The sequence below is a fragment of the Ahaetulla prasina genome, chromosome 3, assembly GCF_028640845.1.
Source record: "Ahaetulla prasina isolate Xishuangbanna chromosome 3, ASM2864084v1, whole genome shotgun sequence".
NCBI lineage: Eukaryota > Metazoa > Chordata > Lepidosauria > Squamata > Colubridae > Ahaetulla > Ahaetulla prasina.
This window is the reverse complement of record NC_080541.1, coordinates 115,311,939-115,333,112: the sequence shown is the minus strand read 5'-3', so window position 1 is coordinate 115,333,112 and position 21,174 is coordinate 115,311,939. Positions and strand designations below refer to the sequence as shown.

The window sequence follows — 21,174 nt, the reverse complement described above, 5'->3', positions numbered from 1 at the left end:
AAAAAAGCAGTTACAGGTAGTCCTCAACTTACGACCACAATTGAGCTCAAAATTTCTGTTGTGAGGTGAGATTTGTTAAGTGAATTTTGCTCCATTTTACAACCTTTCTCACTACAGTTGTTAAATGAATCACTTCAGTTGTTAAGTTTGTAATGGTTGTTAAGTGAATCTGGCTTCCCCATTGATTTTGCTTGTCAAAAGGTTGCAAAACGCAATCACATGACATTGGGGCACAGCAATAGTCTTAAGTACAAACCATTTGCCAAGCATCTGAATTTTGATCAAATGATCATGGGATGCTATAAAGGTTGTAAGTGTAAAAAATGGTCATAAGTCACTTTTTTCAGTGATTCAATTGTAACTTTGAACAGTCACTAAATGAATTGAAACCATACCTACCTGGTATTTAAACTTGAAGAATTTCTAATTTTTAAATTAAAGAGTGGTGATTCTTTGAATTTTGTGCAAGATCAGTAGGATTTTGCCAATCTCAGTCAAGCAGAATTCTTCCATTCTGTGTCAGCTCCACTCTCATGCTTTGCAATTGTCTTTTTGGTGACATAAAAATAACTCTTCAAACTTTTCATTTCCTTTTTTTAAAAAAAAAGGGGGGGGAGCCTGCAAGTGGCATTTTCACTCCAGGATCGAATGCAGCCAGGTTAGAAGGGAGATGGATCCCAACGTACAATGACAGATTATGTGAATCCTGCAGGATTGGCTAATCAATCACCAGGCGGGATGTGAGCAGAATTTAATTGATCTCTGAGTTCACTTCTGTTGGAATGTGTGTTGCACGTAGAAGTCCATACTTGTCCGGAGAGTCAGCATGACATCACACTGGTTCCAAGTCCTTGAAAACCTTGAGGGTGCTTAGTTGAAGGAACGGACTGCTTCTGCCTATTCTCCTCCAGAGCCACCTCTAAAATTCCTATATATCGTATTATAGTAAGTTATATACTAGGGATATGATTGATGATACAGAGATAGAAAGATATTTACAACAACAAAATATTTGTGAGCTTACAGAAAATCAAAGAGAAGAACTGAATCAATTAATTACTTCAGAGGAAATTTTGTTAGCAATTAAGCAAATTAAAATCGGTAAAGCACCAGGTACAGATGGTTTAACAGCTGTTTATTATAAAAATTTACAAAATGAGATGGTTGAACCACTTAAAGAGTTATTTAATAAAATTCAAATGGGAGGAGATGTTCCCCCTTCATGGAGGACAGTCTTTATTTCGTTAATACTGAAGGAAGATCGAGATGGTATTAAAGCAGAGAATTATAGGCCTATATCACTTTTAAATACTGATTATAAGATATTTGCCAAGATACTTGCTAATAGATTAATGCCAGTGATGAATCAAATAATTCATAATGATCAGTCAGGATTTATTAAGGGTAGGCAGATGAGATATAATGTGAGGCAAATTGTAAATTTACTTGAATATTTGGAACGAAACAACCAAGTCTCAGCGGTGTTTTTTTTTTTGGGGGGGGGGGATGCTGAAAAAGCTTTTGATAGATTGGATTGGCAGTTTTTATTTAAAGTAATAGAAAAAATGCAATTTGGGGATTATTTTATCCATGCAATTAAAGCAATATATCAGAAGCAAACAGCACAAATAATAGTAAATGGTGGGTTAACAGAAATTTTTAAAATTGGGAAAGGGATGAGACAGGGATGTCCCCTGTCTCCATTACTTTTTATTTTAACTTTAGAAATTCTTCTGAATAAAATACGTGGTTCCGATCGAATAAAGGGAATTAGAGTTAAACATCAAGATTACAGATTAAGAGCTTTTGCAGATGGCTTGGTTGTTACTGTATCTCAACCAATATACTCAGCTACTGGTTTAAAAGATATAATTGGTCAGTATGGCAAAGTATCTGGATTTAAGGTGAATCAGCAAAAGACAAAGATGATAATTAAAAATATGAATATACAACAAAAAGAAGAGTTAGAAAGAACTACAGGTTTTAAAATCGTTAAAAAGGTTAAATATTTAGGAATATATATTACAGCTTCAAATGTCAAATTATACAAAAATAATTATGAGGTATTGTGGCAGAAGGTATGGAAAGAAATGGAGAGTTGGAAGAAGTTACAACTATCTTTGCTGGGAAGAATAGCGGCTATAAAAATGAATGTTTTGCCCAGGTTTTTGTTTTTGTTTCAAATGATACCGGTGCTTAAGAATGACACCAAATTACAGGAATGGCAAAAGGGGGTTAATAACTTTGTATGGATGGGCAAAAAGCCAAGAATAAAATTAAAAATAATGCAGGATATAAGGGAAAGGGGGGGGTCTTAAAATGCCTAATTTAAAATTGTATTATGAAGCAGTTGTCTTATCATTAATTACTGATTGGATTAATTTGACTGAGGAAAGAGTTTTGAATATAGAAGGTTATGGTTTGTTATATGGGTGGCATGCCTATTTATTATATGATAAGAAAGTAGATAAAATATTTAAAAATAATATAATTAGAAATGCATTATTGAGGGTTTGGAGGAAATATCAATATAAATTAGATGGAAAGATTCCAATATGGGCAATCCTGAGACACATGATAGAAAATATAAATATATATCAAAAGATGGAGGTAGTTACCTATAAAGAACTTCTTTGTATGGAAAAGGGGGAATTACAATTAAAATCTAGAGAAAAGATGGGGGAAGAAGGGAAAAATTATACATGGTTCCAATATGGACAATTACAAGCTAGATGGAAACTAGATCAAAAAATAGGTGTTAAGCAAACTGAGGATAATTTGTTAAAACAAATGAGAGATCAAGGCCAACAGCATATTAAGAGGTTGTATAGTGTATTAGTAGAAATAGACTCAGAGACTGAACTGGTTAAGGATTGTATGATTAAGTGGGCACAAAATTTTCAGCAACCGATAATGTTGGAAACTTGGGAAAGAATTTGGGTGAGGAATGTTAAATTTACACAAGCGCAAAATATGAGAGAAAATTTTTATAAGATGTTTTATAGATGGCATTTAGACCCCAAAAAGTTGTCATGTATGTATTCTAATGTACAGGCTAAATGTTGGAGATGCGATTGTGAAGATGCCACTTATTACCATATATGGTGGACTTGTAAAAAAGTTAAAGCATTTTGGATTAAAGTATGGTGGATCATGCAGAATATTTTGAAAAAGAAGATTAAGTTTACTCCGCAGTTCTTTCTACTAGGAATAATTATGGATTGTACAGCTATAGAGACTAAATTGATCTTGAACTTAATAACGGCCGCAAGACTTTTGATTGCTCAATATTGGAAGAAAGAAGAATTACGTACAATTGAAGAATGGACACTCAAAGTATCAAATCTGGCAGAAATGGCTAAAATCTCTGCTTATTTGAAAGACTATACACAAGAAAAATATATTTTAGAATGGAAAATGTGGATTGATTATATTCAAAATAAGTATCAGATAAAAAAATATCAAATAGCATATGAGTAAATTTAGGAAATATTTTGTATTAGATATACTTCTGAAGGAGAGGGGAATTGAGAGTGTGATTAAGTGTGGAGTGACTAGAGATTATAATTTAGGAATTATTTTGGATTATGATTGTTAGTTTTGATACCCTGCATTTTGTTCTGGGAAGTCGGGGTGGGGGGTAAGGGGGAGGGGAACTGGGGGGGGTTTGAGGGTAGAGATGGAGTGATGGTTAATGTACAGGGATTATTGAAGAATTAATGTAGGGTCGGGTCTGCCCAGTTACCATTTTAGAACGGTGGGGAGGGAGAAAAGAGAGAGTAGGAGGTAGGAAAGAGGAGAAAAGGAGGGAAGAGGGGTAGAAGAGGGAGAAGGAGTGGAGGGTGGAGGGAGGAGAGGATGTAGATAAGAGAAGGAGAGGAAGGTTTGGAAAGAAGGTAGAAGAAGGTAGAAGAGGGAAGAGTGTTAAAAAGGGGGGTGGTGACTAGGCAAGCCCGACTAATTGTATATAATTGTACATTGGATGAATTATTTGATATGATTGTAAAAATAAAACTTTTTTATAAAAAAAATAATAATAATAAAATTCCTATATAGACATGAGTCGGGGAGAGAGGCAGAGAAAAAAAGCATAGCTAGGCAAGGCAAAAGAAAACAGCCACAGCAACAGTTAGACTAGTGATTAAATAAGAAAATTACTTAATCACTAGTCTAACTGCTGCTGTTTTTCTTAGTAATCGCCTTTTCTTTCCCCTTCGCTTCTTCTTGCATCTCCATTTGGTTTCTGTCACTCCGCTCTTGGACTTTGGGGGTTCCGCCTCCCCACCTGGAAGGAACTTGAATGAAAACCAGACATGTTCTAGAAAACAGATTTATCATAACCGGTTCACTGAACTCAACAAAAAGTTAAGTATCGGTTCTGCCGAACTGGTGTGAACTGGCCGAATCCCACCACTTTAGAAATTCCTTCTAAACAATGCTTATCAAAGGTGTTTGGATCACGACACACAAGCCCAGGTGGGAATGGGACTAATGCATGCATTGAATCCAGGAGCCAGAATTCTGCCAATGAGAACACTGCCATCCACAAACTTTACACAACTACAGTTTTACAAAAAGAAAAACAAAAATCACTTTGCTTTGATTTAAAATAAACTGGTACAGTTCCAGAAACTGGAAATAAGTGGATTCAGTTCCTGTAACCAGCTGCTGCTGTAAATTTGAACTTCTAAATTGAAAAACTTCCAGATAAATTGAGCTATGATTAATCTCTTTCCTTATTTTCTACTTATTCATTTCCTAGCTATCTTTTTTGCAAGTTATGCCCTTTGTGCTTTTGATTTGTTTTCCTGTTTTAATCTTATTTTTAATCTGTTACCATTAGATTAAATCAAATTTGATTAATTATTGCTAGATTCTTCAGCACTTGGAACTTGAAAGGTTTTCTTTTGTCCTCTTTTATTTTATTAGTAAAGTCCTTAGCTGGAAAGGGGTTATCTGCTATCTGTCTGTATAGTTTCCTTGGCTGATAATAAATAAATTAAACAAATTAACAAATTTAGAAATGATTAGTAAATACTTGGAAGAGTACTTGCCCAAGAAAGAATAGACTGTAGATTAGACTTGGAATTAGAGAAAGAAAATCTCAGAGGGCAATGGCAAACTATTTCTGTATGGTTGCCAAGACAATCCAGAAGGGCAGCTCTTTTTCAGGTTAAACTTTGGCTCAGACACAAAGTTATAGTACTTTATTGGTAAAAATCCAAAATCCAGTTTGCTGATGAATGTTCTGGAGATCTAGCATAAAATTTGCAAAACCTGAATTACAGAAGGTACTTAGAAATTAAAGTACCTGGGATTCAAAATGATGATTCTCATTTTATCACATCATGCCTAGATCTAACTGCAGCTGATGGCACTAAAGATACCAGCACTGAGTTTACAGATAGCATTGAAGAGGAAGTACAGCATGTCTCTCACCTACAGGTAAATCCTCACAGCATTCAAAGATATCTGCAATGGTGGTAAGGACAATGATGGTGTGAACTATGAAAGTTTGGGGAACAGGGTGAATTTGAATTATTGGTACATAAGGGTAAATATGATATGATTGCAATTACTGAAACTTGGTGGAATGAAACCCATGACTGGAATGTAGTGATAGAAGGATACTGTCAGATCCCATAGATCCCTATGAGATGCTGCCATTCTTGTGGGGAGGGGGGCTGGGTGCTTTCTTTAGTTTATAGCCTTTTTCCTGATGTCTATGTGTCCTGTGCTTTGATTTACCTTCTGGGGAATGTAAGGGAGGAGGACCATCTGTTTTGTCTCAGCTCTGAAGCCTGAAGCCTTCAGCTTGGGAACTGTTTCTTATCACCTTCTCAGCCTGCACTTCTCACAACAATTTCACACCTGTGGATTGGCTCATTCAACATCAGACTGAGGGGAGGGGTTTCTAACTGCTTTACCCTAACTGAATTTCCTGGGAACTTTAGATCCTGCTTTCTTTTGTCCTGCAATCACTCTCCTTCAATAAAAGTTTCATTTTGAAATGCTGATGTTTCAAGACTCTTTAATTTATTGAATAGAGAGGAGAGGCAGACTCTTACATAAAGCAGGATCTGCAAAAGTGGTCAACCTGGAGAAGTAACTCACTCTACTGAAAGGACCCTGCAAGCCATGTCCAAGCAAAGTGGCAAGCAAGGAGAAGGAGAATACTGTGGTGAAACCTCTACCACCACCCAGCAAGATGCAAGCTCCATCTGCCCCATTGAAGACATTGAGGCAGTTTTGGGAGTGTCCACAAAGCCAAGATGGTTGATCGGAGTGGGGAAGAAAGACAGTTGAGACGGGAGAACCAAAGGCGTCACCCTCACCCACGGCAGCCAGCAACCAGGCCGGAAATGTGAGCTGGAAGCCCTGTTGGACCAAGAAGAACTAACCAAGAAATTGGCCGGAGATGATCGGCTCAAAAGACTTGTCTTGTGATTTGTGATGGAGGCTTTTGAGAATCTAAGATCCGTGGGGGAACTGCACCATCACGAGAGAGGTGAGATGGCAGCAGCAGCCGATGGAGCCAGAGCTACCACCCCGGATCTGACAGCTGCAGATCAGGCGGACAGTGTGGCGGAAGCAGCAGCCATCCCAGCAACCCCCCCACCCATGCAGAGCCACTCCTGCGAACATTCTTGGCCAGCCTCGAGCTCCGCAGCTGGAAAGGACTCTCCCCACAGGAGTGAAGTACAATGATGACCCACAGCAGTGGCGTTTTTCCTGGCACATGTCCTCACATAAATGCAAGAGTACAGGAGGGATTTCCAGGAGGGCGTGGCTTGGTGGGGTGAGTAATGTAACTGGGTAGGAGTAGCCAATTTTTTCACTTTTAAAAGCATTTTTAATGCTTTTTTTAAAAAAGTACTTTTAAAAGGCTCTGACAATCAGGCAACTCAGCTGGGATCACCAGAGCCTTTTAAAAGCATTTTTTCTACAACCTCTTCGGCCGAAGAGTTTTTTTAAAAAGTGCTTTTAAAAGCCTCTGACAATCAGGCAACTCAGCTGGGATCGCCAGACCCTTTTAAAAGCATTTTTTTACAACCTCTTTGGCCAACAGGCTTTGACAATCCCAGTTGAGCTGTGCGATCATCAGAGGCTTTTTTTTTTACTTTTAAAAGCATTTCTTTGGCCGAAGAAAAAATGCTTTTAAAAGTAAAAAAAAATCCTCTGATGATTATGCGGCTCAGCTGGGCATGGGGGTCTGGCAGGGTTTTTGCTATTGGTTCTCTGAACCACCCACCACCATCGCTACCCGATCAGGCGATCCGGTCTGAACCAGGAGCATTTCAACCCTGCTCTGCCCAATGAAGTCTTTAAGGGAGGACTGGCCCTCAACTGAGTGGCCAGTCCTCAACGGAGGTCCAGGATGACCAAGGGGAGTGATGGCTGCCTCCCAGCTGCTGTCGCACCATTCTTAAAAATGTCATCACTGCACAACCGCTGTTTCAAGTAGTTTAATCATAAGAAAAATGCTCAATAAGCCATCATTACAGGTATATATCTACATATGACAGGAACCCGAAATACCTCACAGGAGCAGCTGCAGGCAGCTCCTCGAGAGTCAGGGAATGCATCTCAAACTAATCCTGTCAAGACTGCAGACATAACCACTGTAACATCTTCCCTTTTCATTAATACAACTATCACATATTAAAACATTATAAAACTTTATTAACCTTATAAGCATTATATATAAGCATTAAAATAATATAAAACATTGTATTATTAAAACATTATAAACATTACAAAACATTGTGAAACATGCAAAGTTCCAATGCAAGCAACTGTGTCATCTTCCCTTTTCATATTAACACAACTATCACATAATAAAACATTATAAAACATTGTAAAAGCGTTCAAACATTGTAAAAGAGTTCAAATTGTAAAAGGAAAAAATATCAACACTTTCTATAAATTGAGTCTGTCAGATTGTAAAAAAGAACGATATCAACACTTTCTACAAGTTAAGTCTGTCAGGTGGTCATGAACATCGGCCACTGTGAGTGACGACTGGCTCTCTTGTGCTGACTGACTCTCTTTGCACAATGGCTTTTCCGACCTCACTGGAACCGCTGGGCTCTTCTTGCCGCTTACTGGAGTGTCCAGCGCTCGATAGCTATTGGGTATACCTGCTTGCTCCGAGCTTTCATCAACATTAATCTGAGGCCCCATCCCTGTGCATTCCTCATTGTCCATGGGTAAATGTGGTGTAGTAATACCGGATACAACTGGCCTGTCCACAGGATATGTAAAATCTGGCTGCTCAGCTATACACAAATCTACCTGATTGCAATGATACAAAGTTCCTTCAACGTCCACTAAATAGGAACGTGGAGTCACTTGTTGTAAGCAGCTACCCATTTTCCAGTGACCTGTTTCATCTCCAGGTAGCAGTCTCATCCGAATCTGTTCCCCAATCTTCAATTCTGGCAAATCTCTAGCTGAGTTGTCATATCTTGCCTTGACTTTGACTTGTCTCTTTAGACATAACTTTTCTGAAACACCCTTTTATCACTGAGGGCACGAGCAGCTTCTCGGCCACTGATAGTGATATCTTTAGTTCCCTTGCCATCATGCCCTCAGATGGGGTATTTCTCCAATGTAGAATGGCTTTCCATGGATTTTTACCTTCATTGTGAGCTTTCCTACATAGATTCTTAGCGATCTTCACAGATGATTCAGCTTTGCCGGTAGCTTGTGGATGACGCAGTGAAGAAGTCACATGCTCAAACTCCCACTTAGAGACAAATTTCCTAAATTGTAAACTGAGGACCATTATCTGAGATCTGACTTTATTTGGGTGGCCATAACGTGCAAACTGAGTCTTGCATCTCTTAATGGTAGTCTCAGCCGAACAGTCCATAAGGGGTTTGATTTCCCAAAAGTTAGAATAATGATCAACTGATATTAGATACTCTTTTCCTGCATAGTTGAACAAATTCATGCTGACAATCTGCCAAGGACATGGTAGTATCTCGTGTGACATCATGGTTCCTCTTTGTTACGAATATGCATATTCATTGCAGGTGGAACAATTGCTAACAAAGTCCTTGATTTTGCCCTGCAAGTTGCGCCAGTAAAGCATGTCACAGGCTTGTCTATAGCATGCCTCTCCACCAATATGGCTCGAGTGTACGCACAATAACATCTCTGCTCTCATTGACCTAGGCACTATGACTCTTGGGCCCCTGTGCACAATCCCGTTTTGTACGGTGATCTCATCTCTAAAAGACCAATATTCCCTCACTATTGCCGGAACTGTCTCCTTCTCATCCGGCCACCCACACATAATGATAGCCTTCAGTGCCTGTAAAGCTACATCAGTACCTGTGTGCTGCCTAAGTTGACATAGCCGCTGATTTGTGACATTAAGATAGTCTGCTTGATTAATTTTGGCAAAAAAAGTTTATTCCTATTGCAACCAGGAGACCATCTGATGCTAATGTTCTCCTCCAAGTGTCACCTGATCACGGGTGAAATCTAAGAATTTTCCCTACGGATTCTGTGGGTGAGGCTTAATTGGTGGGTGTGGCTTGGTGGTCAGATGACCGGTTGGGCATGGCCAATAACAATAAATAATATAAATAATAAACAAAGTACACAAAACAATAAGAGGTACAAAAAACCAACTTTCACACTTTACACACACACACCATAACACAACTGACTCACACACAATGTAAAAGCAGCTGCAACAAGCAGGAACCTCATACAGCCACAAAAAGCCCAAAAACCAACTTTCACACTTTACACACACACAACACAACACAACTGACTCATACACACACAAAATGCCACATACAGCTTTGTGAGATTTTGTGTGTTTGTGTAGTTAGAGTGAAACATTACAGAAACACACCAAATCTCAGAAAGCTGCACAAATATTTTATTTTATTATTTTATTTAATTTATATTTTTAGATAAAAGCAGCTAAATTTAAAACTTCCTTAACTTTAAAACTTCCTTAACTTTAAATTGCTATGTCTAAAAAAAATTAAAAACCCCAATTAACTATTTTTTAAAGCTTTCCCCCCCCTTACTTACCCAATTCAAGGCAAGCAGATTGAGTTGCTCACCAATGAGATGGATTGCAGGCAGGCAGATTCAGTTGCTGAAGCAAGGCTTAGCGAGCCTGAAAGAAACAGCAAGTAGGCAAGTGGAGAATGGGCAATTGGGTGGGCATGGGGGGGGGCAGGGATTTTTGCTACCGGTTCTCCGAACTACCTGCCCCCCATCACTACCGGATTGCCCAATCCGGTCCAAACTGGGAGCATTTCACCCCTACACCTGATCTAATGTGGCTCTACTGAGGGTGTCACTAATATACATTTCATATCCTGGCTTGTAGACAACATTAAGGTTGTAATTCTGCAAACTATGCATCATGCTCTGCAGCCGTTTGAAAGCGCACAAAAGGGGCTTCTTGAATATGGCTATTAGTGGCTTATGATCAGTTTCAGCTGTGATTGTATCCTGGCCGTAAAGATAATGATGGAAACACTGGCAGGCAAATGCAATACTTAAGCATTCCTTTTCAATTTGAGCATAATTCAACTTGGCAGAAGAGAGTGCTCTGGACACATATGTAATCGGCTGACCTTCTTGCAATAGGCAACATCCTAGGCCATTTTTGCTTGAATCACTTTGGATAGTAACAGTCTTTGTAACATCATAATATTTTAACACTGGAACAATAGTGACCAAGCGTTTTATCTCCTCTACTGCCTGCTTATGCTTGGGAAGCCAATGCCAAACTCCATCTTTGTCCAGAAGGCATCTCAGTGGCTGACACACCTCCCATAGGTGCGGCAGAAATTTCGCTAAATAGGTAACAAATCTGATAAATCTCTGCACTGATTTAACATCAGCAGGCAGTGGCATCTCCACAATGGCTCTAATCTTATCTGGATCAGCTTTTAAACCTCGTGAGGACAAAATATGCCCATGGAAGCAGACTTCGTGCATCTTAAATTGCGACTTCTTTACACTGAGCCTTAACCTCACCTGCCTACACTGATTTAATAGTGCTATTAGCTTCTGATCATGGTCATGCTCAGCTTCTTCTTCTGTTTCAACCTAGCCAACTATAAGAATGTCATCAGCTACTGACTCAATACCACTGAGCTCACTGAATAGTTCATGATGCTTTCATTGATACACCTCTGGTGCTACAGAAACTCCAAAGGTCATCTCTTTTTACCCCATGGGGTCCAGAACGTAGTCATGTAGCTACTCATTTCATCTAGTTTCCACTGTAAGAAGGCATCTCTAGCATCAAGTGTAAAAGCCCGTACTTTGGGTAGCTTGTGCAAAATGTCATGAAGCGTTGGCATTAAATAGTGTGACCGTTTCAGGGCCATATTCAGAAACTTGGGATCAATGCAAATTCTAATCTTCTCCGGCCTCCTAATAACAACCATGTTGCTAATCCAGTCAGTGGTCTCAGTTATTGACGTAATATGTCCTTCCGCCTCGTACTTATCCAATTGTGCTTTAATAGCTATAGGCACATTGCATGGTGCACTTTGTACTGAGGAAATAGTAGGGTCAAGTTCAAAATGAACCTCTCCTGGGACAGATACTATGGGGCCCTCAAACACTTCCTGGTATACTTGGAGGATTTGCTGTTTTGTCAATGGCTCCACCAGAGATTTAGGGGGGTAACTTACAACATTGTGTTGCTCAGCAGGAATGGTAAACTGCATCAACCCCAAGCGCTCACATGTTGATTCTGACGATAATGGTTTCTGATCAGTTTCCACAATCTCAAATTCAAGTTTATAAATATCCCCACATATGCTGCATTCTGTTTGAAATAGGCCCAGTGAGTTCATTAGTTCTCCTAAATATAACTTCAATTTAATACTGCTAGGCTGAAGAAGTATCTCAGGGGCCAGTTTCATTTTGTCCTTTAGACTCATAATATCACAGGTTGCACCTGAGTCCAGCTGGCAGGGTTGAATTATGTTGTTAAACCTGAGATTCACAAACCATTTTTTGCCCTTAGAGTGTATTGCACTGATACATTCTTTCCTATAAACCGCATCAGTGATAAACAAGATGCATCCTCCTGAGATGCATTCTCCAAGTCTGACACTTGCTCAATTGTATGCAGCTTCCTCACTTTCCTTTTCCGTGCCTGACACACTCCTGCAAAGTGATTTAGCCTCCCACACGCTCTGCAGATTTTCCCATATGCAGGGCATTGCTCTCTCTCTTGTATATGCACACTGCCTCAATATTTGCATGCTACTTGATTGTTTACAGATGAATTATAAAACTGCCTTTTATGCTGGTACTTGCTTTGATAATTCATCTTACTTGGCTGTTGTTAAAACAATCCTTACCTCACTCTAGGACTCTCAGCAGTTTGTCAGTAAGTTCTATAGTCCGACACATCTCAATTGCTGCTTGTAGTCTTAAATTATGCTCCCTCAAGAGACAGCAGCATGTGTTTTCCCTAGTAATGCCCCAAACCATTTTGTCCCGAATGAGCTCATCCCTTAAGGGGCCATAGTCACAACTGGCTGCTTTTTCCTTTAAGCATGTGACAAAGCTATCTATTGTTTCACCTTCTTCTTGCTTGGAGTTGCTGTAATGTATCTTTAAGGGTTTTGGAGGGAAAATAAGAGCGGGAAATAGCCCGTTGCTAATTGGCTGAAGCCTCCAGCTGAACTGTATATAAGGAGGGGTTTTATCGTTGTTTGCCGCTGGGTTCACCATATAGTAAAGAGCTGTTGTCACTATCCTGGTCTCCTGCCTCGTTATTGCCCGAATCTAACACTGGCGACGAGGGTGGGATCTCGAGGCAAAAGAGCGCCAGGAAAAGAGCTGAACTAACCAGGAATACGCGAACCCAGCAAATAAGGGGCGGAAAGCAGCGATGTCCAGCTACACACCGCCAGCGCCATTCGACCCAGCAAAGGAAAAATGGGGGTCATACATGGCTCGCTTCGAGTGCTTCCTCGAAGCCAACGAGCTCCAAGGAGTCTCGGACAACAGGAAATGGGCATATTTCCTGAGTCACTGCGGTCCCGAGGTCTTCGACACCACAGAATCGCTGTCGGAGCCAACGCCGGTACAGTCGGTACCGTGGCAAACTCTGCAGACTGCGTTGAAAGCCCATTATGCACCAACGCCTTCCAAGTTTGTGCAACGGTTCGAATTAAGGCAGCACATGCAGCGAGAGGGCGAGTCCATCAGTGTATACATGGCAGCACTGAGGAAAGCCGCGAACCATTGCGAGTACCGAGACTTGGAAGATGCGCTGCTCGACCAGCTAATTTGCGGGGTCAGGGACATCCATTTGCGACGGCGGCTGCTGTCTAGAAGCAACCTGACGCTCGTGATCGCCCTGGATGAGGCAAGGGCTCACAAGATGTCTACCCAAGCGGCAGAAACCCTACAAAAGCCGGTCGCGCCAGGGGCGGCAGCGAAAACAACCACGATCCACAACGAGAAAGTCCAGGCCGAGTCGGAAGAGGAGGAAGAGGAAGAAGTCTTCCATACCGGGAGGCCGGAGAGGGAAGACAGGGGCGAATGCGCGAGTTGCGGAGGCCAACACCAACGGCAGCAGTGCAAATTTAAGGATGCCACGTGTCGGCGATGTGAAAAAAAAGGGCACATCGCGAAGGCCTGCCGAGTGCCCCAACCTTCCCGCCAAAAATTCAAACTGACCAATCAAAGTGTGGGAACCGCGAAACGGCCCGGGATTGGTCAATTTAAAAAAGGCGCGAAGCTGAACCAGACTGGTGTAAGAGTGGGCCAGGCATCAACGCGCCTAGAGAAAAAAATCTTTATTAAAACACTCATCGAAGGAGTGCCCTGCCGAATGGAACTGGACACTGGATCTTCAATTACGATCATGTCCTGGAACAACTTAGAAAAAAACTTGCCTGCCATCGCGAAACGCAAACTGCGGCCGCAGAAGCTAAAAGTGCAGGACTATCAAGGGAACAGGATCCCTGTTCGAGGGGTGACGACTGTCCACGTCAAGTATGGACAGTTCGAAAAAACTCTGCCCATCACCATCGTCGATGGGACTCTACCGAGTTTGTTGGGACTGGACTGGTTCCGGAAATTGGGCATGGGAGTGACAGGAGTCTTCCGAAATGAAGTCGACCTCAAGGACGAACTCATGAAGGAGTTCGAGGACGTTTTCAAAGACTGCCTGGGCAGTCTACAAGGGGACCCCTATCTCCTTCAACCTAGACCCTCAAGTTGCCCCTATCCGTTTAAAGGCTAGGAGGGTTCCCTTCGCCCTGAAGCCCAAGATTGACCGGGAACTGGACAAACTAGTAAGCCAGGGGATACTAGTGCCAGTCGACCATGCGAAGTGGGAGACGCCAATAGTCACCCCAGTGAAACCAGACGAGTCAGTCAGGATTTGCGCCGATTACAAGGCGACGCTAAACAAAGCTTTGCAAAAAAGCACATACCTCGTCCCAGTGGTGCAACACTTGCTGCACTCGCTAGGGCAAGGGCAGGTTTTTGCCAAACTAGATTTGGCCCAAGCCTATCAGCAGTTGCCCGTAGATAGCAGCACGGCCGAGGCACAAACAATCGTAACGCACAGGGGTGCTTTCAAATGCACCAGGTTACAGTTTGGGGTCAGTGTGGCACCAGGATTATTTCAAAATTTAATGGAGCGGCTTCTGCAGGGGCTCCCTGGGGTGGTACCGTACTTTGATGACGTACTGGTATCCGCCGATAATATGGAAGAACTAGGGGTGCGACTGAGAAAAGTTTTGAATATTTTCCGGTCCGCCGGTCTAAAAGTCAAATTAAACAAGTGCCAGATCGGGGTAGGATCCGTAGAATTCCTGGGCTACCGGATAGACAGGGAGGGGATCCACCCCACTGACAGCAAGGTTAGGGCAATCAGAAAGGCCCCAGCACCCCAAAACAAAACAGAGTTGCAGGCGTTTTTGGGTCTGGTAAATTTTTACGCGGTTTTTTTAAAAAATAAGGCTACTATAGCCGAGCCGCTACACAAATTACTAGGAAAAAATGCTGCATGGTCTTGGGGAAAGGCGGAAGCTAGAGCATTCGAAGCAGTAAAGAACCTCCTGTCCAGTGATAGCCTATTGATCCAATACAATAGCACAATGCCATTGGTGCTAGTCTGTGATGCATCCCCCTACGGGGTGGGGGCTGTGCTCAGCCACAGGCTACCAAATGGCACAGAAGCACCCATAGCGTTTTACTCCCGAACAATGTCCTCGGCTGAAAGAAACTATAGTCAGTTGGATAGGGAAGCCCTGGCCATAGTTTCCGGGGTAAAGAAGTTCCATGAATATGTTTTTGGTCGTGACTTCGAAATCGTCACAGACCATAGACCCTTACTGGGGTTGCTGGCTGGCGACCGCCCAACGCCCGTGCCACTTTCGCCCAGGTTGACCCGATGGACTATCTTCCTGGCTGCCTATTCGTACAAACTGCTACATCGGCCAGGAAAGGAGTTAGGGCATGCAGACGCCTTGAGCAGATGCCCACTACCAGCGACTATCGAAGACCCCACTCCGGGCACACCCGTCTTATTAATTGACTCTTTGGACTCTAGCCCAGTCACTTCCAAGGAGGTGGCTCGGGCTTCTTACAAGGACATTACATTGCGAACTGTAATTGGTTGGGTTCAAAGAGGATGGCCCGCTGCGCCGGGCGAGCGTTTTAAGGATTATGTAAAAAAGCGCGGGGAATTATCGGTGCTAGGGGGGTGTTTGCTCTGGGGGGATAGAGTGGTGGTCCCAGAGAAATTGCGGGAAAAAGTTCTGGAACTTCTGCACGAAGGCCATCCTGGGATCGTGAGAATGAAGGGGTTAGCCAGAAGCTATGTGTGGTGGCCCTTGATGGACATGGAGATTAGCGATAGGGTTGGGAAATGCCAAGCATGCCAGGAATCCAGACCACTACCACCAACGGCCCCAATCCGAGAGTGGGAAAAACCCCAGGGCCCATGGTCCCGAATCCATATCGATTTTGCCGGCCCCTTCCACAGCCAAACATTCCTAATAGTGGTAGACGCATTTTCCAAATGGCTGGAAATCATTCTAATGAAATCCATGACTGCCGAGGCTGTCATTTCAGCACTGAGACACCTTTTTGTAACACACGGGTTACCAGACACCCTAGTTTCAGACAACGGTCCGCAGTTCACTGCAACCCTATTTGAGGGGTACTTGGCGGAAGAGGGCATCCGGCATGTCCTCTCAGCGCCTTTCCACCCTGCGACAAACGGCCTTGCAGAGCGTTTCGTCCGGAGTGCGAAAGAGGCATTGTCCAGACTCAGGCCAGGCGATTGGCAATTAAAAATTGACACCTTCTTAGCTGTACAACACAGAACCCCTTGCGTAGCGACTGGCCGCAGCCCAGCAGAGCTATTGATGGGGAGAAAGCTTAGATGCCCGTTAGACCGTTTAAACCCGAACTACACACCAGACGGGTACAAAACAATACCAGGCAAAACAAGGGAATTGACAGTCGGGAGTTCTGTATGGGCACACAATTATGGTGATGACCCAAACTGGAAAAAGGGAACAATCCTAGAAATAACCGGGCCCAAATCGTATCTCGTAGAGATAGAGGATGGCCGGGTTTGGAAACGCCACATAGACCATTTAAGAAAAAGAATAATCACAAGACCAGAAATAGACGAAACAGGCCCTGACTACTTAATGACTGAATCCACAGCTAACTCAAACCTGGAAAAAACGCGGGACTTATCTGAGTTCGATGAAGTCCAGCGACACCAACCGGTCCCTCCTGAGGAAAGCAGGAACGAGTCTGCAAATAATCCAAGGCCGGATGGCCTGGAGGAGGAGCTGAGAGGAACGAACAGTCCCTCCGGCCAGCTCGACTCACTCCCAGATAATGAACTGCGCAGGTCCGAAAGAGTCAGGAGACGCCCTGCGTATTTACGCGATTACGTAGAAAAGTAAATGTTAATTTTATGTAAATAGGGGTAAAATGTTTTCTGGGAGGGGAGGAGTGTAATGTATCTTTAAGGGTTTTGGAGGGAAAATAAGAGCGGGAAATAGCCCGTTGCTAATTGGCTGAAGCCTCCAGCTGAACTGTATATAAGGAGGGGTTTTATCGTTGTTTGCCGCTGGGTTCACCATATAGTAAAGAGCTGTTGTCACTATCCTGGTCTCCTGCCTCGTTATTGCCCGAATCTGACAGTTGCCAAATATATATCTTTCAAAAATAACATTTTTGAAATAAGTTTCTAAAGCGTCTAGAATAACTTTGATCTCTTTCTTGCTCCACAGAAAGGTTTAAATTGTGTCTGTATAAGCAGAGGCATTCACTGCCCATCAATCTCCTTAATGTGGCAGCTTGAACTGCTGCCAACTTAACATCCAAGCCTGTAGCTAAGGTGTAGTCTTTGAACTCTGCCCTAAACTTATTCCAATTCCTGCCACAGTCTCCACTCACCCTCATGGCCTCAGGCAGAGGTATACTGTTAGCAGCTGCCATGCTTCCACTGCTTAGTTTTCAGGAATATGCTTCAAATGTATCAGGAAGACATGGATTCAGACTTCTGACACCATGTTTTAAGTAGTTTAATCATAAGAAAGATGCTCAATAAGCCATCATTACAGGTATATATCTACATATGACAGGAACCCGAAATACCTCACAGGAGCAGCTGCAGGCAGCTCCTCGAGAGTCAGGGAATGCATCTCAAACTGATTTTGCCAAGACTGCAGACATAACCACTGTAACAACTGCCTCTCAGCTGTTCGGCAGCTGCACGGCCTGCTCCCAGCATGTGTGTGGCCGGCTGGCTCGTCCAAGTGTTGCCGCTCTATGTCCGCCACCCAGTGAGGTGAATCCTGGCTTGGCGGCAAGGCTGACGGCTCTCAATGGGGTAGGCAGCATTGGCTGGCGGCAGCTGGGTTGGCGGCTGGCCGGTGGCTTCAGGGTGGTGGCTTCCCACCGAATGGCAGCTCTGGGCTAGCTGGCACGCTGGAGCTGACAGGGAGACTATTAAGCCTTAAAATATAGAAACACCGGACTGGAATTTATAATACTGTAGAAAGTGACTTAAACCTTTAGATAATATCTTTTGATTACTGGAAAAAATTTATAAAGCAAATAACACCTGGAAGATTATTTTCTTGTTGCTTGGGACAATGTTTCCTTTTTGGAACTTGCTGAACTTGGTGGATTATAAATACTGCTGGCTTTATGAAATGGCTTGGAGACTGAGAGAACTGGTCTTTTTTTTTTACTCTTAGCTTACAAATACTTTTAAAAGAGTGGGACTCAGTGGAATAGCTTCGAACTGTTCAGAGATTATGTGAAGTGGCCTTTTGATTTACTGGATTGAATAACAGTGATCCTGGTGGACCAGCTGGATTTACACCAACCTTAGCAATCTCCAGTCCATTAAAGCAAAGATCAATAGATGCAATTTCACAACAGGGAAAAATATAGATTTCAAAAAGAAATAAAATGGATGCTTCAATTTATCCAGAAAGCTATGACAAAGAATTACAAGATGAAAAAAGACCTGGGGGAGATCAAGAAACAGATGCACAACTTGGTTTTGCGATTAGGAAACCCTCAGCAAATGACAACAAAAAATGAACAAAGGAGAGGCTTGGCCAATGTCGCGAACGAGACAGTCGCACACCCCGATAGCTCTGGGGTGTGCACCAAAATTCCCCCTGATATGGGGGTCTGTTTCGGACTATAGCTATCCGGAGGGGAAGCAAAGAATGGGGGAGCTTCTGGAGCGAACGGGGAGATTGCAAGCTCCCTGCAGCTCCGGTCTTTTCCCCCTGACCCAGCAGGGAGGAAATGCAGCCGCCATCAGCTGCAACAAAGTTGGGATGGCCACAAGATTGGGCAGGAGGATGAAGCACAACTTCAGAATGGATTATTGAAGTCGGGTGAGTTGTCACCAGCTCACAAAGAAACTTTATTCTAAAATTGGCACAAGCCTTGAAGAAACATTGAATTGGCGGCTAAATTTATTGGAAAGTGAAAATGGAAAGAATTAATTTAAAGAATACCCAAACTCTGAAAAGAGAGGGCTTGGAACAGAAGTCAAGAGCCCTAATTAAATAAGAAAGAAAAATAAGTACCTTTTAATTAAACAATTATTTTGAGATCCCTGGAAGTTTTGATGGACTAGTTAAGATATAAAAGAAATAAGAAAAGGGAGTTAAAGGGAATGTTATATTGACTTTAATGGAATACCTCAAATCCCTCTATCCTCTGTAATTTGGGATTAGAAGAACTTTAAAGAAATTATTAAAATGGGATAAGACTTGGAAAAAGAACAAGCAGAGACAAAAGGAAGGTGTGGTTTATCATCACAGAAATAAAATGGATACTGTATTAATTTTGACTGTAATTCAAAAAAGATACTTAAAGATAGAGGAAAAATGAAAGAAAAAATTTGTCTTTGTGTATCTAAGATAACTTTAGTGTGATTTTAAGATGTATTTAAGAAAAGAATTTGGACTAGAAAATTGACTTTCACGATCTAAAATATCTAAGAAGAAGAAACTTAATTGTCACCTAAAATGGCTACTTAGTTATTCATGGTTTGCAACTGTATTAAAGAGTGACATCTAGAGGCAGAGGAAGAAATGTAAGAGTCAAATAGCTTTTTCAGGACTATTCCCATGAAGATGGATATGTTGGTGTGATTGCACGACAGCTTTAAGAAAGGATCCTGAATGGCTGCTCTCAGATTTAAATTAAGGAAACAAACAAAGAATTTTATCATCCATGCAAGAATATGTGACAATTATAGAATAATTATTAATGATGTTTCGAGGAATGGAGGAAAGAACTACAGAATAAAATGGGGAAAGAGGGAAATGAGTGTTAAAGAATTTATGTTAAGGAATAAGTTTTTGTTTTGTTTTTTGCTTTTAAGAATATGTAAGGGAACTAAAATGATCAGTGATAAAATTTCCAAGGGAACAGTTGAATACGAGGGAAATTATTGGGAAAAAGAAAAGTACTTACCCCTTTTAATTTTAGGTTTTTTATTTTTTATTTTGTTATTTTTTATTGAGAACCAATTTATTTTATTTATTTATTTATTTATTAATCATACTTTTATACCGCCCTTCTCCGAAGACTCAGGGCGGTTTACAGCCAAAATAAAATTGTACAAAAAGAAACAAATTAAGAACATTATTTAAAAATCTGATTCTAAAAATTGGCCCCATAATTTAAAACTAATAAAATATAAAATAGACCCAATAAAACCACCCCTGTTAAAATTAGGCCAACCCTGCCCGTTGGAATAAAAGAGTCTTAAGCTCATGCTTAAAGGTCCGGAGGTCGGGGAGTTGGCGTAGCCCCAGAGGTAACTCATTCCACAGGGCAGGAGCCCCCACAGAGAAGGCCCTCCCCCTGGGAGCCGCCAGTCGACATTGTTTGGCCGCCGGCACCCTGAGGAGGCCCTCCCTATGGGAGCGCACAGGTCGATGGGAGGCTGTCAGTGGCAATAGGCGGTCCCATAAGTAACCTGGTCCCAAGCCATAGAGTGCTTTAAAGGTGAGAACCAGCACCTTGAATTGCACCCGGAAGACCACCGGTAACCAGTGCAGTCTGCGCAGGAGAGGTATTATATGGGAGCTACGAGCTGCTCCCTCTATCCCCCCCACAGCCGCATTCTGGACCAGTTGGAGCCTCCTGGTGCTCTTCAAGGGGAGCCCCATGTAGAGAGCATTGCAGTGGTCCAGGCGAGAGGTGACGAGGGCGTGAGTGACCGTGCATAACGAATCCCGGTCCAGGAAGGGACGCAACTGGCGTATCAGGCGTACCTGATAAAAAGCTCCCCTGGCGACGGCCGTCAAATGCTTTTCTAGTGACAGCCGTACATCCAGGAGAACGCCTAAGTTGCATACCGTCTCCCTGGGGGCCAATGCCTTGTCCCCCACAGTCAGCGATGGAACTAGCTGACTGTGCCGGGATGCTGGCATCCACAGCCACTCGGTCTTGGATGGGTTGAGTCAAAGTCTGTTCTTCCCCATCCAGACCCGTATGGCCTCAAGGCACCGGGACATTACTTCGACGGCTTCATTGGGGTGGTTCAGGGTGGAGATATACAGCTGAGTATCATCAGCATAAAGATGACAACTCACCCCGAAACCACGGATGATCTCCCCCAGCGGCTTCATATAAATGTTGAAC

General features: G+C 42.5%; 1 protein-coding gene across 11 annotated transcripts in view; it reads left to right on the top strand.

Annotated features, from left to right (window-relative positions):
• PDE4DIP (phosphodiesterase 4D interacting protein) overlaps nucleotides 1-21,174 on the top strand; it is a 473,453-nt gene that overhangs the window by 239,152 nt on the left and 213,127 nt on the right. For all 11 annotated transcript variants that reach the window (XR_009154308.1, XM_058176225.1, XM_058176217.1 and 8 more), the window contains one exon: nucleotides 5,357-5,445. Coding sequence is in view for 10 of the 11 variants with exons in the window: in XM_058176225.1 (XP_058032208.1) it covers nucleotides 5,357-5,445 (89 nt within the window). In the remaining variant the exon portion in view is untranslated. The remainder of the gene's footprint in view (nucleotides 1-5,356; nucleotides 5,446-21,174) is intronic.